General features: G+C 41.6%; 1 protein-coding gene across 4 annotated transcripts in view; it reads right to left on the bottom strand.

Annotated features, from left to right (window-relative positions):
• The window catches only part of ARNT2 (aryl hydrocarbon receptor nuclear translocator 2), a 95991-nt gene that overhangs the window by 14893 nt on the left and 64163 nt on the right, over positions 1 to 16935 (bottom strand). For all 4 annotated transcript variants that reach the window (XM_021537594.3, XM_021537591.3, XM_021537593.3 and 1 more), the window contains 6 exons: positions 16352 to 16428; positions 14333 to 14467; positions 13480 to 13554; positions 9347 to 9498; positions 3479 to 3551; positions 3198 to 3321 (listed from right to left, as the gene is read on the bottom strand). In XM_021537594.3, the coding sequence (XP_021393269.1) occupies positions 3198 to 3321; positions 3479 to 3551; positions 9347 to 9498; positions 13480 to 13554; positions 14333 to 14467; positions 16352 to 16428 (636 nt within the window). The remainder of the gene's footprint in view (positions 1 to 3197; positions 3322 to 3478; positions 3552 to 9346; positions 9499 to 13479; positions 13555 to 14332; positions 14468 to 16351; positions 16429 to 16935) is intronic.

Below are 16935 nucleotides of genomic sequence, written 5' to 3' on the forward strand. Positions count from 1 at the left end.
GAGCCATGAAATAGGATGGAAGCACCCCAGAGGGGTGGAAGACAAATGAGTGTAGTGAATAAATTGCACAAAGAGATGCCATTAACTTTTATAGTCTACCCTTAATGTGGCAAGTGGAGATCAATCTCTAATTGAATGAAACGAGATTGGGTGAACAGCACCATTTGGTCCTTTAATTTAATTTTCTGGTACTGGATTATTCCAGGGTAATCTCACTACTACTTCTCTTAAAATAATTCACAGGTCTGCTACGCCACCCTTTATTCACCTTCTCCATCTCCCCTCCAAGTGCAAAACACCCTGCAACTCACTGATGGTTTTGCACCCATATATCGCCATGTACCTGACAGGCCTAAAAATCAAGTCTACCCCCTCATTTTCCCCTTTGCTCTTTTCAGATTCCCACTCACTTCACAAGATGCTCTCTCGGACAAAAGGCCTACTCAACTCACAAGTAACAGAAGTATTTTTTTGGTGTTTAAATTTTTTTTTAGCTTTCCCTAGCTTTTAGAGACCTCCTGAGTGTGACTCACCAAAGGCCTCCAACACACACCAGCTCTTCTCTGTTACCTAAGTTGTTCTTACATTATGTTCCTAACAAGAACCTAAGCTTGCCTCTCAAAAGAAAAATGTCACCTCAAATTCCCTCCCAGGAGCCTTGGAGTGTGGAAGCCACTGATGGAAGCTGGCATTGCTTCTCTCTGTAATGCAGAAATTCGTAGAAATTCCTCCCTGGCTACCTTCTGCCCTGCACAGAAACCAGGGCTGGGCTGCAAAACCACGCTCTCATATTTTAAAAAATACAACAGGGAGAAATGGGGACAAGGTGTAGAGAAGGTTGTGCATATAGGAGGAAGAACTGAGAATGGATGGGCACATCTCTGAGAAGAAGAACTGATGAATTTGTCTTTTTCTGCAGTAATGTCACTCTTGCATGAGATGTCCCATTTTCTAAGGCCACCCTTTGCAGGGAAACCAAACTCTCAGGGCTGGAAGAGACTGAGCCAAAATCCTGCGGGTGCTTTAGATATTTGGGAACAACTCAACAGAAAAATTGAGAGTGCCCCAAATGAACTGGAATTCCTCAAGTGGAGCAGAGTTGCCATGGCAGCTCCCAGGGTCTGTGCCACAGGATGAGGCCAAGACAAAGGGAACAGCTAAACTAATAGCAAGCAGCTAATTCTCCTTCCTGAGTTACCCTGAATGCTCTTTAGCCCCTGAATCTGGCCCACATCTCTCCCAGCTGTATTCCTACCCAGGATTTTTCATACAATTCGCTGCACTCACCTTTGGTACAGCACTGATTTGTTTGTGTTTTGTTGTGGTTGGATTTTTTTTTTTTTTTGTGAATTTTACCTGTTTCTCTCTAAACTCCACTGGTCAATGATGTCCCTTCTCCCAGCAGGACCAGTATCTCCAACATTTCTGCCTCTTAACTGAATCCCTCTCAAAGAACTACATCATCCCATGCTTCAAATCACTTGCATGAATTGACAAAGCCAGGCTTCCTCTCCCAGCTTTTGGGTTTTAATGCAGTGTGGCCACTAGATGCAATTATAGCAGCCCTCTCCCTGTGTCAGCCCATGTTCTTACAGAACGAGATCGGGTATCAACATAAGGCCAACGTCTGGCAGGCAGCACGCAGGCTTGTCAATATTGGTTTTGGACAGGGTACCTCATCTCTAACTGGGAACCATCCTTTATCATTCAGGGGAGACCTTGATCACAGCTCCCATGAGAAATTCAGAGAGGGAGAATGTCCCAAAAAAAGCACATTCTGTAAATTGATAAGAATGAAAAGAGAAACGGCATTTCCAAGAACATAACCTCCCAGCTACCTCACAGCTTGTGACACCCTTAACCCTAACCCCTCCCCACAAACAGCTGAGAGCTGCCTGAAAAAGAGCCAGCAAGGCAGCCAAAAAGCAAGATGTTCTTGCTTGGAAAAACACATTCTGGTGTTTAGGGTTGGAATCTTGCTACCTTCTAATGGACCCCTTTTATGGCCTCAGCTGTTGTCTCCACTGTTCAAGTAAACAGAGAAGGATGAACAGGAATAGCAGAGAAGTCCTAGCAACAGGAGGACAGAGTATCAAGCATATATTGCAGTTACAATGTCTTCTCCAATTGAAAAAGCCAATCCAGACATAAGAAACCAACAGCGAGGTCACCTTCCAACACCCCTGCAGTCAGACCCTGTGGGTTGTTTCCTCCCTGCACTGCATGACACTTGCACATTGATTTATTTAAAACAAATGTAAAAATTCCTCTTTTTCAGTGAGGACAGTTAATAATAATAAACAATCAATGAGTTCTTCCCCAAACCATGGCATTGGCTGGTTTCCTACAGATATATTTCAGATGACTGCCAGTCTCACTGGTTTCTATTAGAGCAACAGGCAGCACAGGCTGGGGCTACTTTGAGGCAGATCCATCTGTCTGACTGATAAATGAACTGGCTCTTACCTCTTAAAACAGGGCTGGGAAATCCTTTGGTGAGGGCACCAGTTAGGACTCTGTCCTCACAGCAATTTCCAAGGAATATAGAACAACATATTGTTTCTGAGACTCTTATCACTCTTAGAAGAATTTGCTAAAAATATTAAAAGTTGTGGGAAGAAGAGTAAGGACTCCTCACAACCAGGTAAGGAATCCTTAAAACTCACAATATGACTGGAGATGCCTCAACTAACCAGAAAACAAGTATATTGCTGGCAGCATATGACTCTGAAAACACTGATACAGAAACTGGTGATTTGATAAAAAACTGCAGCCTATCTTAAGACTATATGGTAACTTTCTTGTCCCTTTTTAGAGAAATAGGTCCCTACTTAGAGAAACGAATTTGCCTATGCTGTTTAGGAAAGAAAATATACACTTAGAAATGAAATGTTCTGCTCAGTATATTTAGTATCTAGAAGCACTACCTAAGGTGTCCCTGTGAAATGAAAAGAGAATCAAAACCAGGCAGCTCTGGTGACACAAAAGCCATCCCTTCCCTCTTTAAATTTACTCAATCATCTTTAGGGAAAACACCAACTAATGACAAATGCTAGGAAACGTCCCAAAGACTGATGCTGCTTAGAAAATTCTCTGCCACGCAGCAGTTGCTCTTCATTCTCTTGAAGCTGTGCTCTGCATCAGGTAACCAGGCTCGACACAGTATTATAAATTAAACATCAGGGACATTCACTTACAAGCAGTTATTCCAGCAAACATCTCAGCAAATCTAGGATCTCTCTCTTGGGAGAAGATAGCATCAGGCTTTTCCACAGACTTTCCACCCTCATGAACATTAGCTGGTATACTTGGAACAGGCACCTGTTGAGATACAGAGAGGAAGGTAATTCCCTCTACTGTATTTGACAAAAAGGAATTCAGGGACAGTCACAACACACTTTTAGTTTTGCTGAAATCTGCTGTTGTTTTACATCTTAAATGATCAGAGGCACAAAAAGAAAAATCTGATAAATTTCACCTGAGATAAGTCATAAGATGACAGCCCATCTCTTTGATGTACTTCGAGTTCTGCTTGCTGTTGCTGAAGTTGTCTGCAAGGGAGACAAAATTACTTTCTTACAAAAACCAATTAAGATACAAAAAGGAATAGTCATGGTCTCCTATTTTACACTCCCAGTGAAACATGTCTCAGATGATTTACTAAATCCTTTCCTGTGAGATCCATCTGTTTTTACAGCTTTCTCATTGAGAAAACTTCCACCACAGGAATGCAACAGGGCACAGTAAGAATTTTGCTGCGACAGCATTGAAATGTAGGGGAATAAGTAACAGAGGATAGAACACAATCTCCTCCTAAAGGATTTAAAAATTCACTATTCTCAATTCATTGTCTTCTCATGTTAATGATGAACACACCAGACCCCCAGTTTGATTTTGCTGAAGGAAACAGTAAGCTTGCTCCCCAGGAAGATGCCAAATGACAGAACACCTCAGCAGCTGGGAGGTTATCCAGGTGTTTTGCACCTCTGATTAACAGCTGCTTTCTGTTGCTTGGTCACAATAAGCAAAAAAAAAACTTCTGGCCTGGAGATGCACAGGTAGAACATTCATCTTTGTGAGGCTCCTGGCTCCGTTAGCAAACAAGATATGAACCCCACAATTATACTAAATCTCAGAGATTAGGACTTAAATTGACAAAATACTTGGATTTGGTATTTGTAAATGATCCTTGACAGTGCTCACAGTTTGTTTATGTTTCTGCCTTCTTTCTGAAAGAAAAATTACCCAAAAAATGGGAATTACACACCATGTTTTTCTTTCCCCAGAAAGATGGTACTTGGACAGGCAGAAATATAGGAGATTTTGCAAAACGGCAAAATAATGGATTTGAAATTCTGGAAAATTACAATTTATTTTTAGCCACAGGCTTAAATTTCAGATTTTCATTTTAGATTTTCAAATCCTCCTTTAAATTTTGAAATAGATTCAAATGCCAAGAGACTGAGAGACTTTGCAGGCAAAGTCAAATGACAAATTAGACACAAACTGTTGGAAACATGAGGAATCACTCAAACAAGCTACTGAAGTAAGTAACACATTTTGCTATCCCTTGAAGCTTTTCCAGGAGACACTTTGATGCGTTTTTATGCTCCATGGCAAAAATCTGCGTCCTGCAACCAACAGCAGGTCAGAGTAAGTGGCCAAAAATCTTCTGCAAGCCTTAAAGTGTGAGAACACATAACACAGGGAATAACTTTTGCTCTAGCAGTAACAAGCAGAAAAAGGCAGTCCTCCAAACTATTAGAGAGCCACGGATTTTCCCTATTATTTTAGCAAAAAGAAAATTCCTAAAAATTACCTCTGGAATGCAAAGACATCCTTTGTTCACAAGCATAAAATGCAAACTTTTCCAACAGAACTATGGGAGGCAATTTATTCGTGGGGAATCTATGGGGAAGTTTCTAAATACCACCCCGTGGACAATAAACACCCATTAAATCCTGTTGTTAACGTGAAAGCTAATTACACTGTTCCATTTGTTTTTATTACCACCGACTCAGTGTGTGTGTCAATAAACAGCACATTAGGCTCTCCTCTGTTCCTTATAAAGAATGTTTTCTTGATTCAGCCATATACATACAAATGAGCCAAACCAAACAGCACACTCACTCGTTATTTGTTTTGTAGGCACTTCTCTAACTTAGTGCTCCTTTGCCCCTCTCTATCTTTCATCTCTAATTCTCATTAAGATGCACTACAATATAAACACCACATTTTGCTAACAGCACTGAACTTTGGGAACAACCTCCCAAAATCCATTTCCTATAAAAACCAAATAGTTGTGTGTATCTTTACTGAACCCAATGCAAGCTATGCTGCACTTAACTAAGATTGAAATGGAAAACCAGGGTAGCATCTTCTGTTGTAGTTGGCTCCTACTGCATAAATAGTTTAAATGGTGCTTGAAACCTAAAAGAAAATGTGCAGCAATTCATGGAGCAGCCAACCAGGGAGAGCTCAGCTCTGCTGCTGTGGCTGCTTCAGACCCTGCCATCTCACCAGCCCTTCTGACAGCCAACACAGTCACCCAACTGCTGGACAGTAAAAATTAAACAGAACAAGGGATTAGCATCAGTTTGGGGCAAAACCTGAAGTTGCCCTCTAACTTGGAACCCAAAAATCATCTTGGTTTCACTTTCAGTTTCAGGGGTTCAAGCAGTAAATGAACAATTTCTTGGCTCTACAGTTTACCCAACACAGCAAGTGAGGCACTGCCTGGGTCAGCAGTGGATTCTGTCTGTACTGACCCAGAGGTTCAGCATGAAACTCGGGAAGCCCTTGGCTTGGACAAGAATGGTTCAGCAAATCTGAAGGCTTTGACAGTTACTTCAAATTACTTCGGTAAATACACATGGAGGAAAAAGGAAGACGCTGTAGAAGTTCTTCTGACATTTGAGATGATGTTAAGCTCTCTCTATGAAAACTGAAGTCACTGGTTCCCTTTCCAGGCATCAGAGTAAACAAAAATGTTTTGAACTTTAAAACTAATAGGCTCTTTGGCGGGAGAAAAAAACCAATCCTGCATCCCTAACAAGCTACTTTTATGCAATACAGGCACACGTGTTTCCTGTGTCTGGTTTGGACAAAAGCAGAGCAGTAGAAGCCTTGGGGCTGTGGTCATAAAATCCTCTTTCAGAAATTCTCAGTATCTCCTTCTTTTAGCCTAGAGCTTCAACTCACCCCTGTGAAAGTGTCTGTTTAACATCAGAATCAGGCAGACCACAGATGACACGAGAGCACGAGAAAGTAATTGCCATCACTACCACCAACTGCAATTTTATCAGCAGGGTTGATCTCTTTAGGATTTTGGCCCAGGAGAATCCAGAGCCCCAAAGCATCTCTCCCACAGGCTGATTCATCCAGCAGGCTGCTTCCAGCAGCCACCAGGGCCAGCTCACTCCAACACAACAAATCTCCAGACTCAGGACAACCACAGGACTCATAAATTCACACAGTGCAGCCCAGGACTTGCACCTTCCAAAAATGAAACATCAGATATTCCACACAGGCCAGAAAAATACATTTCTTCTTTATTTTAATGTATATACATATCAATATATGTACATGTAAGACCTTTATATAACCTGTCGCCACAACATTATTTTATTCAAGCACTGCTCTATCTGTATAATAAATAAACACAGAAAACAATTATTTTATCTCTTTGGAAATCAAACAGTCCCAACTACACAGGAAGACATGGTCAAACAGGGGGCTCTTCTTTTCAGTCCAACACAGCACAAAAGTGAAATATTAAATGCTTCATTTCTCCAGGAAGTTTCTCTTGGATGACTACACCCAAGTGAAACCCAGAGAAGTTTTATTTGCTTTTCCTTTATTTTTTTTTTTTTTTTTGCAAGGAACTAAGTGAACATTTGAACCTAATATTTCCTTATTCTTCTGTAACAAAAGCAAGTTTGGACATTTCACTGTGTGAAGCTCCAAAGGAGTATCTTTATTTTAAAAAAAGGAAAAAAAAAAAAGAAACAAAAAAAAGAAACAGAGCAACCAAACCAAGCCAACAAATAACAGTAAAAATCAATGAATCCCTGCACAACTGGAATCATCACTGCCCTCTACAGTCTTTTGGGAAAATGCTGTTCACTGGCCAACTTGAGCTATTCCATTAACAGATGCACACAGATCTAAGTACTGTGGCTGTAAGCTACCCTCAGTTAAAAACTGATTTAAACCCACTTTAATTGGCTACATTGTCGTTATGATTTCATGCTGAATTTTTAACTACTTCAAGCCTGTTTTTTATGGGGCTGCCTAGGTTACCACAGTGATAAGCATATCAAATCTGTCTCTGTGCCTTCAGCTGGGCAGAGCAAGGCATCCCTGCCTGGTCTCCATGGGAAGCACCTTGCTGGACCCAGAGCATCTTCCAGGAGCACGTAAGGATGGACACACACACCTGGGCTGGTGCCAAACCACCAGTCCAACAGCAGCTTAATGAGAAGTTGGCAATCACCAGCTACACCATGACGTACAAGTCTTCAGGGCAGCTAGGAAATCAGAAGTCAAAACATGACCCCAGATGTGGGAAAAAAAAAAAAAAAAAAAAGCCAGAAACAGGCAGGAACTGCAGTACTTTACAGTAAGCCCTCTTTGGAAATCTGAGAGCTGGGAGAGAATAAGGGGAAAACCAAAACCAGCCTGAATAATGCATTCTTTCTACTATTCAAAAGCAGGAGTATAATGGGCTGTATCTTGCCCATTTCAGAACATTTTCAACATGACAGGAAAGAGGGAACATCCTCTGTCAAAGTAGCAGCAGGCAACTTCCATATTAGGTCAGCATTTCTGGGTTGTTATTCAAACCTAGCAAGAGAGATGGAAGCAGAGCCAGGAGCTGGCACAGTCCAATTCATCACAGGGAGTGCTGTGGTGCCAAGCTGAACTGTACAGTGCAGGCTCAGAAAAAAACATTCCCAGAGTCAACACAACATAAGTCTCCAGCCCTACTTTTTCATCCATGGCCTCTTGGGAACAAAGCACAATTAAGCCAGCCTGGGACAAACCTCAGAAGATGTTCTTTACTTTGCAGGCCTGTTTTCACATACACAAATTATTTGAAAAAGTATTATGGGACAGCAGAAATGTGAAAATAGCTATTTTGATGCACAGTGCAGAGAAGCTGTCTGATTTTAAGACACATTTGCCTGTTTTCAATGAGCTTAATTATTCAGTTTAAGCCCAGCTTTTTGGGTATGAAGAAAAACAAAAAGAGGAAAACAATTGTAATGCTGGGTTTCATGTAAGTGAATGCACAGCCCTTCCAGTCCAGGTATGTGCTAAAGAAGCAAGACAAGGAATGCCCAGAGGCACTTCCAAACTCCAGTGCCAAAGCCCCAGGGGTTTGGTTTTGCAGTGGAGCTCTCAGCAGGCACCTCCAGCAGCAGACTGCTCATTCAGCATTTCCAATATATGGTCTAACAAGATGAGATCTCAAACCCAGTAATTTCCTCCCAGTGAAAGACTTGGCAAAAAAAAAGCTCTGGTCAGATCAGAAGCAGATTTAGTATTAAGAATAGATTAGGTTTACATTGGAGAGAAAAAAAAAATATTAAAAAAACCTCACAATATAAAGCAATCAAGGCCAGATTAGGTTCTGCAGTTACTGGCTGAGGACTCAGCAGGCTCCAAAAGCATCTCTGCTCAGTCCACAGAGACCAACCTCCACCATACTCTGAGTGTGATCTCCTTCTAAGAGGCCAATGAAAGATTTTTGAAAATATTAATTCCAAGACAGATGATTTCATTTTCCTCTTAAGATTAGGAGTTGGATCACCCTCATACTTGGGGATATTCTATCAAATCTAAACTATAAGGAACCCTTCCCAATCAAACCTACTAGGAAATAATTCTGCCAGCTTCATTAGGTTGTAAAATAGACAGAGCTGAAGCAGAAGATCCCAGAACTACAGAATGATATGATCACAATGAACATGGACATGGAATTTTCTTCTGGCTCAGGAGTCAGGCTAACCTTCCTCCAGTACCAGGACAGCTGTGGTGCTGCTGGAAGCTCTGCATCAGTTCAAGGCAGCCTGGACTGAGATCAATGGCTTTGTCTAATGACATAACAGATAAGTGACGTTTCCCCCCAGTGCAGCCAGGCCCTGGAAGCATCACAGGATAATGACACAGGGAAACAGCTAAACTGGGAGATCTCCTGATGCAGCAAAACCCTATTACAGCCTGCACCGCCAGGCAGAAACAAACAGTATCTGCTTAAAAGATTGGGATGTGCTTTACAGCGAAAAAGAATGGTTACAATTCCTTCAAAACCACACAGGGGAGCACCCAGAAAGGCACATACTTGACATTAGTGTTGGTGCAGATGATGTATTCAATCTCATCAGAGTAAGGATTCTGAAATGTGAAGCTGCTGGTTCTGATCAGCATCCACTCCCGGTTTTTGGTGCGAAAACGATACATCACAGACAGGACCTGACCCTTCAGTTTCACCACCTGCAAAGCCATGTGGAAAGGTTAATAACAGGAGATTGCTATCTGCTGTGTAAATGAATAGTTAACAGCAGCAACTGGTGCATTTTAGACTTGAATTCCAGAAAGCTATGGGGACAGCACAGGAATTTTTAATTTGGAGAGAATCTGCAAAATCCATGTTCACAGCTATCTCCTTCAGAATGAAATCCTCAGGCTTTGTCATACAAAATGCCAATTTCCAGCCTGCTTATAAAAAGAATACAGACTCAGGACAATCATCAGGTTGTGCTGCAATCCTGACACAGAAACTTTAAGAATGTTTCAATGTGAAACACTTATCGAGAGATTAACAGAAACCAAACTGAGGATTTCGTAAATGTTTATCTGTAAACCATAAACCAATCACTGCAAGTAAACAAAAGCCTAAAACAAAAGCCATTTTGAGGTTGACTGCTTTTCTGCTTGGATACTCAAGCAGATACAATTAATATACAATTAATATATGTGAAAAATCAGCATCAAAATTTAGGATGATGCTTAAACATAGTGGTGTTTACTTTTTGGGTTTTTTAGAAACCATCAGGTGTTGGTTCCCCCCATCCCAAACATATTAAAAGATTCTCTAGGATGGCAAATTGCTAACAAGAAACATTTGCTTCTGTCTTTCAGCAGCAAAAGAGTGTTTGGATGGAGAGAACACTGATAAGCCACTGTCCATTTTAATACTATAAATTCCTTGCTTGCACAGGCCATTTGTTTGTAACTAAGAATTCAGATGTCTGGGTTTGGTAGCTGAAGTTTTGTTCAAGTCAACAGTTGGGCATCAAGTGAGGATTAAGAAGTAGCCAACTAAAGCACATTCAAAGCAATCTTCTCACACTGGCCCTGCAACTGCATTTCACGTGTTATCCAACAATCTGGGGTTAAGCCAGGAGAAAACTTTCATGGTTTTAAGTCATTCAGCTGACACTTACCTGGCCTATCTCTGTTTATATTTTACAGCTTTTCCACCAGGCTATCCCAGGGTTGCCTCAAGGAAGGAAAGGGAAGGTCTACTGCAAATAAATGCCACATCTTGTGGATTCTTAATCATTAACATCTGGAATTTACTTTTTATTAGCTATCTGCAGCCTGGATTCTCTAAAAGTAAAAGTTCCACTATTTACCCTCTGTCTTCATTGACAAGCAATTAGATTAAGAAAAATGTTCCAATGCTGCTTTTTTCAGAAGTTTGCACTTCAAATTAATCAATTGGATATGGGACTAAATGGAAGAATGTAAACAGAAGACAATGCAAATAGAAGACACAACAAGCTTTAGCAAAGCCTAGGGAAGTTCAAAATCATATTGAACTAAATGACTTGGTTGGTTTTGTTGGGGGTTTTTTAATGCTTTTACAGGGTTTTTCTGAGCTCACTGAGCAACATTCTTTTATCAGCAATTTTCTACTACCACACCCAGGGCAGAAACCACAGAGCTGGTGTAGAGTGTGCAATCTGAGTAGTATTCTACTGGGTATCCAACAGCTGTATACTGGAGCCTTTGATATTAAACTGTATGTGTTTGTCTTAGCCTTGAGACTATCTCATTCTGGCCTGATTTTTCCCACCCTGATGAATGAATTTATCTTCCCAAGGAAATGAAACTCTAAGATAGATACTGGCAATTGACCAAAAATTGCAAAACCCACCCTCCCTCTCTCCCTCCTTCCTCTGTTATGCACCAGTCTGGTTCTGATACTGTCAGCAAATCAGAAGCGTCAAGTTTTCAGGTTTTAGGAAAAAAAGGAAAAAGAGTTTATTTGAAATCACAGTTACCTTTTTAATTAAGAGATTTCTAAGACCACACTAATAATAATAAAACAAATGGCAGTGATCTATTACCCTGAAACCCTGATTAAGCAAACAGTAATTCTGTAATAATATATAAAGCAGAGAGATTGCTGGTGGGAAAATCCTGAACTGTCTTAAGACAGAGCACACAAACAAACCAGCACAAAAAATTTCAAAGCCAATGACAAAACTTTACTTTCTTATATTCTTTGGAAATAAAAACCACCTGGTGCAAAGCTTAACTGTTTACTTCAGTCTTTTATTGCATGATGGGAATAACAGACCCAAACTGCTACTGTACTGAACAAAAATACACCCAAGAAGGCATTGCCTCTAAGGAAACAACACAGTATTTTCATAGATTGGACAAAGATTGAGTGAACAGGAACTTTTCAGTTCTAATTGCATTTTTTCCTGCTGTCTTTCTGTATGACCTTAAGCAAATCCTGCAGGTCCCTGATCCAGCAAACCACTTATGCACATGCCTAGCAGTGAGTGGTGACAGTGGAGTCCCCAGTGAGTTCAGGGACATGCTGGCAGCCTGCCACAGCCTGATCTCCCTCCAGTGAACACGGGGAGGACCAAGTCATTAACTGCAATGTTCATTAGTCAGCCCTGCTGAGACCCAGGCAATCACTGGATGGATTCCCTGCAGAGGATGTTTGACAGGCCATTATCCAGCAGCTCTCTGTCACTGTCCCTTGGATAGATGAGTGGAATCAATCATTTGGGCACCACTGAAAAGCAGCATATGTGTTCTCACTGCTCCTGTGCTGTCAGGCACCAGTTCAGGAGCTGAACCAGCCCAAAGCTGGGAGTTCCATGCAAAAGGAATTAGGGCCTCAGCCCTCCCAGGACTCCCCTCAGTCCACCCAGGCCAGCACCAAGGCAGCAGGAAGGTGAGGAGGAGGGCAGGCAGGAGAGAAGGGGGGAAGCAGGAGCTGACTCCTGGTGATGGACCAGGAGGATTCAGCTGCAGCATCACATCCCCAGTGAGGTGGGGCAGAGGAGATGTTCTGGGTGTGGTGACCTGTTTAAAGCATTGAATTCTCACAGCCTCTGAATCAACACCTTGAATTTAGAAAGGCTGCTGTTTGCACTCAGTCTGTGCAAGGAACTGGAGGCACACTTGGCCATGGGGCTGGTAGTCCCTGTTGAAGGGGGAATGGTGAGAAGCAGCTCAGAAGGACGAACATCTTACACCATCTCCAATGCTTCTGCAGGGACCATAACCTCAGTTTCACAATCTGTTCTAGGGACACAGTATTTAGCTGTTTTGCCCCCAGAGGCTCTGTCTGTACATGCCATGCCTGAACACACAGTTGTCTATACAAAATGCTTAGGAGTCACTTCATATCCACATTTCACAGCTGAAAATACATCTCAGCATCCAGCACAAGATGTATCAACACAACTTGGTTGAGCTATTGGCTGTTGTTAGAAAATCTGGAACCACTTAGATCAACTGAGCCTCAGCAACAGGTTAAACATCCTGTGCTGGGTGCAGCAGGAAAGGCACTGAAAAGCCCAGGAATAAGGAGGCAGCTCAGGGAAAGCTGTGCTAATGCATGTCACAGACCAAGCTGAAACAGCAAGCTCTGCAATGGAATAAATGCCATTGATTCAGCTGATGTAAATGTGGCCCATGGTAAAAATGAATCCAAACCGGTAACTCTTCCTGTATGTTGTATTTCTTTTGTTACTTCCCTGTACAGTTCAATTTCTAACAGAGGAAAGGGGCCAAATTACATGTAGATGTAAAGTTTAACTTCATTAAAGTACATGAAAAAGCAAATCATCTGTGCTAGCAGAGAACTCAGTTACAAACAATCCAGTGTCACAGAGGAATGTAACTCTTCCAAGTCAAAAGCCCTTGGAAGGTAAATAATAAACACTTATCATAGGGGGCTCAACATAGGCATCTCCAAGACTGTTCACTCTGTGCAGCAAACAACCAAATATATAACTAGAAGATTTAGTTCTGAAAATATTGTCAATCCATGCTGCAGTTTAAGCTACCATTTATTATGCAGCTAAACCAATTGATAACTGACCAATGGATTGTTTTGTATCTTGCCACTTCTGCATAAAAATAAAATAAAAACTACTTCTGTGGACAAAATAATAACAAAATAATAAAGTGTGGAACAAAAGGAGCAGGACACAGCACCTGTTGGAAACTCTCTCGCAAATGGCTTTGGTCTTCAGGATGGCAGAATTCTAAAATATCTTTCCCCAGAAGATCCTAGAATAAAACATAAAGCTATGTAAAAAACCCAAACAATAACACAAATCCACATGTAGACCTACAAGTCATTTTTGCAAACACAAGATCTATCAAATTTAACAGGACTACTCAGTTAATCAGGGATGAATCATACAAACAAGGTTTGTAGGCATCATGCCCCACGTTTTTACTAAAAAGTTTATGTTATTTTCTAACACCTGTGAAACGGTGTCTTGAAAAGACTGATATCTGCTACTACAGCTCATTTTATGCACTAATTTTTGTAAAAACACTTATTATAAATCAATTTAAAATAAAAAACTTAATAAGCAAATGAACAAGGAACTACTTTTGCCTCTAAATTGCAACTGCTGGGAGTTATCTGAGGAAGAGCTGTGGTTCATTTACTATTCTACTCAGTTCTGTACTAGCCTCCTGTTCAGAGGAGCAGATGTAAGCCTGAAGGAAAATAGATGCTGTAAATTATGTCTGTTTACTGTTCAAGAGATTGGCAGAATCAAAGGTCTACAGGACTAAAACTCTTTTCCAAGCACTGTTAACTTTCTATCACAGAAATGTCTTCACTGGAAAGCAGTGCAAGGTTCAGAGCACTCTGCTGTTGGAATTTTAATCAGACCTAAAGGTATAAACAGATACCCCACACACAGGCGTGGACAGCAAAGAAAAACAAACAGCATTCAGTGCCTGATGTATGAATTATCAAATACTTTATGCTTGCAAATGGGATTTTCTGCATTAGCTCCACCCATTCTCCACATTCCCAGTGGCCACAGACCTGGGGCTGGTAGCCAATGACACTGATGCACCTTGGGTCCACAAAGGTGATGACTCCATCCGAGTTGTGCCTGGACAGGAACTCCGTGGGGACCGACATGCCGTTCATGTCCATGCACACGGGAGAGCTGGTCACCTGGGGCAAGAGAGTCCACACCAGTCACCAAAGCCACATCCCACCCCCAGCTAAAGGACACAATCTGCTGGCAGACTGAAGAAAGTAAAATAGAACAACAGCACAGATAAATGACACAACAGCCTTTAGTCCAGATTGCAGGGCAAATATCTCACTCCATGGCATCTATGGAGGATTAACAACACATCAGAGGTTGCCAGGAAGGGGGGATATACTGAGGATGCAAGTCCAGCTGCACTCATCTCGCTTTGCAGAACATCAGGCATCATGGTTCTATCTCTTTCAACCAAGAATGAATGACTTGCAAGGACAATGCAGTCCACTCATTTTAAGATAGGAAACCAGCCCATAATCTGTAGACCTAACCAACAGCACTGCTCAGACTAATCACTCCTCTTTCAGGTGACATGAACCTCACCTGAAACACCTGAACCAAGTCCTCCAGAGGCTGAGGTAGGGGATAACAGACCAGCAAGTGGCTGCTCATAATGAAAAACACAGTTCTCTAAATATTTCCCAAATCTCACCAGAGAGAACTGTGTGTTTTATCTCTGCCTGAAATCTGTGCTACCAGGCCACTTCATATCCATTCTTTCCACTGGAGGTACAAAGGAGACCACTGATTTTTTTTACAAGTTCCAGAGCTATCTCTGCTAACAATGCAAAATGAGCAAAATCCCATTTTTTGCTAACTCGGAACGGATTAGCCAGTTAACCATATGCAAGATTTAAACTTGCTGTTAGAGAACAAGAGTTTTTACTTTGTACACCCTGACACCTTTCTGATTTAACCTACCACAGAGCTTCCTCCTGCCCGCCCTCACATACCACAATGGCTCCTCTAACGTAACAGACATTTTGACATTACTTGGAAATCATCTTTCTTTGGAAGCTGTAACACATAAACCCCATAACTTCCTTTGCATCAGTGGAATATATTACTCTTGATTATGAAAGCATGATTAACCTGAATCCCACCCTGCAGTACTTGTGTAGCTCTGCCATGGCCATGGAGAGCCACTCTGCAGACGTGCCAACACCTGCAGGCTGTTCACCTCGGGTCAGATGGGTTTGGCCCCTGTGAAAGGGTCATTCCACCTTGTCAGGAGGAGTGATCCCCTCCTAGCAGATGGCAGCGAGTCCAGGGGATCATGCAAGAGGCTCAAAGATGTTCACCCAGACCAGGAAGATAAAAACTGTCCTCCCTGCTGTGGTGAAGGACATTCACCATGACTGTTTTAGCTCAGAGCTCTGAACTCTGCTCAGCAGTGCACAAAGGAGCAAATGCACTACAACAATTGCAACCGCCTGCAAAAAAAGGAAGGAAAATTTTATTCTCCTAGTTCCTTCAGCTCACATCTCATCTGAATGCATAACACAATACACACTGAGAATAAAGCTATGATTTCTGAAGTGCCTCTTGACTTCTTTATCTTTACCATTTTCAGAATAACTCCTGCAATCATAGTTTTCCAAGTAGTTGATTAGTCAGAGAGAGAATGGCTGGAGAAATGCCAGGGAGCATAGCACTGGCTTTGGGGGTCACACACCTGCAGCACCTGTACTGCCACATTTCTCACTACCTCCAACACCCCAGCCCTACACACCCTGAAGAATAGAGATCTGTGCACACTCATCAGGAGCTTCTCTGCTGTTGTTACTGCATTAAGTACACACATCCAGCATCAAAATCACCATTTCACTTTGCTCTGCTGACAAGTTCTAGACAAGTCACTGACTGCACACACATCAAGGCACTTTATAAACTGGAGGCATGTTAAAAGTTAGAGTAGTAGCAAAACAGTGTGCAAATCTTTTATAAACACACACAGAACAATGATCATGCTTTCAGAAATAGTTTGTATATGGAAAGACTGCCATTACCTGAAGCCTTCCTATTGCCACGAGGCAGTATTTACTACCTTGTCCCACATCAGCATCTTCTTCTGGTATAGTCATTCCTGGAGTAAACGATAACAAATACTGTTATAAGTAGGGAATTGGGATAAACAGAGATGCTGCTGTCCTGGCTCTATACTTTTCTAGATGCTCTAAATTTTACAAAACACCCTCATTTTCTTCTCTAAGATTCAGTCATTATTTCTGGGTTCAGATCAGATGATGCCTCTCAGTTGTGCTCAATCCTGTATACCTCACACACATATACACAGTACCCACAGCAGCAAGTTTGGCTGCTGAAGAAAAAGCAGCTAATATTCTACTAAAAATACTAAAATTCTACTAAAGATACTGAAATTCCATCATACACCAAGTTGGACAGTAACATTTCCATGAGTGCTGCTTCACCAGCACGTTATGGAACCACGGGGTCACTTAACCATGGTCACTGAATGCACACTATGTTCAGTTTTCTTTGTGAATAATATTTTATAATGAGCCTTAAAAACAAGGCACAGCCTAAAGTAATCACTAATTCTGTGCTCATACTGAACAGCTGGTTTTACTTT

Source organism: Lonchura striata, chromosome 11 (genome assembly GCF_046129695.1).
Source record: "Lonchura striata isolate bLonStr1 chromosome 11, bLonStr1.mat, whole genome shotgun sequence".
Classification (NCBI taxonomy): domain Eukaryota; kingdom Metazoa; phylum Chordata; class Aves; order Passeriformes; family Estrildidae; genus Lonchura; species Lonchura striata.